At 35.1% G+C, this 5722-nt stretch overlaps 1 protein-coding gene across 1 annotated transcript; it reads left to right on the top strand.

Moving 5' to 3' along the window:
• The first annotated feature begins 584 nt into the window (after positions 1-584).
• LOC149255327 (uncharacterized) lies at positions 585-1156 on the top strand. Its single transcript, XM_089455010.1, has 2 exons — positions 585-923; positions 1088-1156. Exons 1-2 carry the CDS (start codon positions 585-587, stop codon positions 1154-1156), a joined length of 408 nt encoding a protein of 135 aa, XP_089311136.1.
• Positions 1157-5722: the final 4566 nt, after the last annotated feature.

Genomic DNA, 5722 nt, shown 5'->3' with positions numbered 1-5722 from the left:
TCAGGATAATCTCTGTTGAATATGTGTTAAATTATTCAAAATTTCTACAACAACAACATTTTAACAGAGGACATGCTTAAAAAGAAAGGCTTCCTGGGCCCTTCTAGATGTACCCTTTGCCTGGAAAATGAGGAAAATGCCTCTCATTTATTGATTAATTGCAAGTTCGCCAAGAGTATTTGGGTAGATGCGTTTTCCTCATGGGGATCCACTGTTAGTTTGCCCAACTTGATTACTGGTTTCTTTGCCGATTGGGCTCACCTCTATCCCGGAAAGTATCCCAAAAACAATTGGTTCAAGGCAGCGTGGCTGGCCTGTCCAAAATTCATCTTCTGACAAATCTGGATTGAGTGCAATCACAAAATTTTTCAAGAGAAAGCGCAGAAGGGTAACCTTTTTTTGTCAAAAGCCCGTTGCTCAAGGAATTTCTCGGTGAGAAATTTGAGAAGCTGGAAAAAAAAAAAAATTTAAGTCCTCAAGAACTAGTGTGGGGGAGCAAGCTTGGCCTCCAGTATTCTGATGATGAGAGACAATACAAAATTATGAAAGACTAGCAGATCAGGCTTGCTGAGGGCGATTTCCGCATGTGGCTCCATAAGCGTGATAGTTCCTCACTGTTTTTTGATAGGGCTGCCAAAGGCAATCCAGGATTTGCTGGAGTTGGAGGTGTTATTAGGAATGCAGATGGCAGCATAGAGAATAGGTATGCCTGGGGTTTGGGGCATAGTACCAACATGCAAGCGGAGGCCATGGCCCTGTTGCAGGGCCTTAAGCATTTACAGGATCTTGGTATTGAGAAAGCCATTATTCTTGGTGACTCCCAATCCTTGATTCGAATTCTAGTGGATAACATGTCTCTTAGGGACTTTCGGCTAGCAAGAGTGGTTGCGAGAATAAAGAAGCTAGTTGGCTCCTTTCTTCAGGTGAATTTCTTCCACATTCTTCGGTAGAATAATAAGGAAGCGGATGCGGAAGCTAACAAAGTTGTCCTCCTTCCTGTTGGCATTCGAATAAGAGACGGGGTTGAAGATTGGGATCCAATCCCTTAATTCTGTTTCTCATGTATTACTGTCTTTTACTTCAGCAGTTTGTCTGTATTCATAAGCATGGGGAAATTCAGGAAATCGTCTTGTCTAATGGAGTCAAGAAGACTTAGAACATTAGGATCGCGGTGTTAGTTTTTCTATATGTTGAGGACAACTGGTTTTTGGGCTTCCTGAATGTAACTGGCCAGCAGACTTTGGCTTTCTTTTAATACAAATTATATTCGTTTTCGTTAAAAAAAAGGAAAAAATTAAACACTTTCCATTTTAAATTGATGTAATTAGTGAGTGATTTTTTTTTGTTAAATTAGTATTATTATTATTTTAACATTTTCCATTTAATTTTGTAATTTTAAAATATCATGAGAAATACTCTCTATTCATATAATTTGCATCGAAGATTTTATTCTTAATTATTAAACAAAATAACCCGAAAAAAAGAATTATATATATATTTTAAGTTGTAAAAATATTTCATTTTTTATTATAATTATTAAGTAAAACAAATATTTTATTTATTTTATTACAATTATTAAATAAAATAGTGAGGAAAAAATGAACATGAATTTATAAATAAGGAAGTTGAATATAATAAATTCATAAATGAGAAAATTGAATATATCATAGATTGTTTCTATAAGGACATGTCTCACAAGTACATGTTGTTAACTATTTTGTGCTTCTTATACTATGATCTCATGTTGTTAACTATATTTTTGCTTTTTTATATTTTAATTACATGTTGCTTGTGAAAACATATTTAATTGGTGCATTTAATGAATGACACTTGGTATATTACTTAATTTGTTAATTTTTTTTTTATTTTTTTTTTTTATTTTTATTTTAATTTTTATTTATTTATTTTTATTTTTTTTAATTTTTATTTTAAAAAGTTTTATAAGACAAATCACTAATTCGTTGAAGATTTTTAAGTTATTCGACATATTTTTTAAATTAAAAAAATATATATATACATGTGTATATAATCTATTTGAAAACTTTTCAAGACTAAATTTAAAAAAAAATCTCAAGTTAGTTTTATTGGTAATTTGATTAATTAGGAGATTGAATGAAACCATTTATTTTATAAAAATGCTTTATGTGATGATGATGATGATGGTTAATGTCCATTGAGACCAAACTTTGGTCTATAGAACCTAAAGAAACGAATTATTTAGTTTGATTTAAGATTTTATTGCTATGCTCAAAAAGCTTGGAGAGAAGCCTCTTGAGCTCACTGTAATTTTGACAACGTAAAAGGCTAGGAAGGTCAGTGTTACAACAAAGATTTTAAAATTGAGATCTAATGTGGTTGTACGCGGGGCACTCTAAGATGAAGTGATTTTCATCCTCGATGTTCGTATTCTCACAGAGATGGCAGAACCTTTCCATCCATGGTGTTTTAGGAACTGCCCAACGACCCGTTTCACTATGGAGCTCACGAGAGTTCGTTCTAATCTTGGCTATATTAATTTTCTTCTTTGAGCTAGTTAAAACAGATAGATACTTTTGATCTTATAGGGTGGGGTTGATGACCTCCTTATAATATCTTAATTTTCTTTTAGCTGCTAAATCTTTCTCATACCACATTTTTTCGTTGAACTTAGTAGTAACAATATTTTTAATGTTATTAATGTTTTGCAATGCAACATTCTTTTCGATCTCCCAATGGTTTAACCAGGCCCTGGTGTCTTTATACCAACCTCGTTTGAGCCTTAGGTGGTTTTGCCTGGAATTTAAAGCTAGCTTAGGAGTCTATGGTCTCCTATGTTATTGAGTTTGTGCTTGTACAATAGAAGCCTAGTCATAGCTAGGCTCTCGATAGGGGAAAGACTCACTTCTATAATGAGAATAGGATAGGGTGTGTTGCTTTTAATTTTGAGGTTATACGTTATAAAACGCTTATGGATTTGCTCAATATTTCTCGAGGATTCTCTAGAGATGCTACAACCCCAAACCTCACATCCATATAAGATAACCGGAGTGACTAAAGTTTCAACGATGAACTTCTTTCTATCCCACATTACGAGGTTTGCCGTTTTACAATTATTTTCAAGACCAAAATAAGCTTTCCATCCCCCATTAATCCTTTTCTCAATGCTATAGTTCTAGTTGAGCTTGTAATGAATATCAATTCCTAGGTGCTTGTAGGAAGACACTTCCTCCAAGTTACTATTGTCATACATAAAATTAACATAAGTGTCCTTCTTGGATTCGATAATCACAACTTTTGTTTTGTCAGTGTTAACAATCATACCCATGGTAGAGCAGAAATCCTTAAGAAGTATAAGTTGCTTATCGAGATCAGATGGGCACCTTGCGAGAAGAACAATATCGTCAGTGTAGAGAAGAAGGATGATGACTATTCCAGCTAAGATCATTCCAGCACATCGTGCTTCCTCTAAACAACCGTCTAGCTTGTCGATGTAAATGCCAAATAGGGTAGGGGGGAGGGGGAAACCTTGTTTAACTCCGATATTACACTTAATATCTTTCGACCACCCCTCATTGCTCTTTAACTTGGCAATTACATTCTCGTAGAACCTTATAGTGACATCTCTCAACTCAAAATGAACCTTTATCTCTTCTAATCTATTCCAAAGGTTGTTTCTAGGAATCGTATCGAAAGCCTTTCTAAATTCCACAAAGCAACAAAAGAGATTGGATTTATCATTACGACATTCCTCCACAATGATCCTAAGTGTAACGAGGTGGTCTGTTGTTGAGTGCTGCTTTCTAAAACCCGCTTGGCCTTTAGCCCGCTTACCTTCACTTTCAAGCCATATGCTTACAACTACCTCGTGATGAATATCTATGTTTGGCCTTTATTCAAAGCAAACCATAATTCAACATAGATTTAATATCAAATTTATTAAAAATCATACAAACTCAATAAGATTTATAATTCAAATTAAGTACCCTCCTCATTAAGACATTGAAACTTATATAAGTCCTCTTTATTTATTTTTAATTTTTTTGTTATCTAAACTTTTTATAAACAAAGTTAGGAAACCTTTGAATAATTCATTAATTGTTCACCTCTAAAAGATGTTTTTTTAGTGATTATTATTACGCCGTAAGGCGTTTCCCCCTGAGAAAAACTCCCCTGCTGCCCACCTGTCCTTACTATGCACCATTCGATGTTTTGTTAGATGATTGAATTACACTTATCCGTCGATTTGAGATAGGCCAACATCTGGCAGTTGTGACCGGCTAGAAATTTGCGAAGGCTGGTTTCTTGATAGGCCGCCTGGGGTTGTAACTGGCTATGGATTCATGTTGCCTAACGGTTGTAACTGGCTATGGATTCATCTTGCCCAACGATGATATAGTAGCAACAAATTTGTTGTGAGTCACATATCTGGAACCTTCCGGCTAGCATTCTTTGGAGAACAACAGTATGTCTCGTCCTCGATGGCTCAGGTGTCAACTGTTAAGAGATAGTCGTTAACTATTCCTAGGGTTTTATCTAATGGTCATCTGATTAATGGGTTCGGTTGAGGTTACTACCAAACCTCTACCCCTAATGTGACCCTCATTTGCATGCTTCTCCCTGCCAATGAGCGCTGCAATCTCTTACTTGCCATACCTGCGACACCATGGGTTATAGCTATCAGGGTATGAATAATTCCACAATTCTATCTTTCTCCACTTTGATTTTATCTCTAAAGGCCCCTCTTTTTTTAATGCTAAACCTGACTTTCTTGTTTTAAGCTAGGGTCAAATTCTTATATAGATAATAGTCTAACTCAAAGCTCATAATTAGGCCCAGTCACACTCCAGCCCACCCTTACTCGATGCATTGAAGCTCCTGTAGATTGGGTTTTGGAGTTGGGTGCATTCTCCCTGAGAATTTGCACGCTAATAGTGATGGGCCTTCAAGGTAAGGTTACTGTTGAACCTCAGAATTACCCTCTCCTTGACATTTTTTCTCACCTTTTTCCCTCACTTTCTCATAAGATTACATACCCAATCAATGATAAATGATAGGTTTTGTCTTAAGGAAATCCTTAAAATGATCACCATATTATATTTTCATGTTCTTTCTATTTTAATAGATTTTTGCAAATTAGCTATAGAACACGACCTATTCTGCAGCTAACTGTGGATTCCGTAGCTACACATGGTTTGGAATGTTCTAGCTGTCAAATGAAGAATTGAGCCACATGGGCATTTCTAGAATCATCTCGACATGGATTCTATCATATTCACTTGGTCCAGCTCAATGGAAAAGCAAGCCTAAGGTAATGGTCAAAGGTAGAGTCAAAGTACGTTATTCGAAAGCAGTAGGACTCTTGATTTACTCTTTCGTAGCTAATCAAGAGTCTAACAGTTTTGTTGCAAATCTAATTCGAATTAGCCACCTGTGGCTAATCAAAAGTTTAAACAGTCCTATTGCAATTTGAATTATCCACCTGTAGCAAGTTTATCTCATAAATGGTCATGTTAAATTTAATTCAAATTAGCCATATGTAGCAAGTTTATCTCATAAATAGTCATGTTAAATTTAATTCGAATTAGCCACCTGTAGCAAGTTTATCTCATAAATAGTTATGTTATTTTCCTTTAAATATTGGTTGCATGGAACTGAGAGAAGTTAGAAGGAATTACGTGTTAAGTTCAGGATTTTTGCTGATACTCTGTATTCAAACTTCATTTTTTTCATAATACAAATTTTG

This window comes from Pinus tabuliformis, chromosome 7, assembly GCF_031772625.1.
Source record: "Pinus tabuliformis cultivar Carrire ecotype Pingquan chromosome 7, CPIR1, whole genome shotgun sequence".
In the NCBI taxonomy this organism is placed as follows: Eukaryota; Viridiplantae; Streptophyta; class Pinopsida; order Pinales; family Pinaceae; genus Pinus; species Pinus tabuliformis.
The sequence above is the reverse complement of the archived record's forward strand: the minus strand, read 5'-3'. Positions and strand labels throughout refer to the sequence as shown.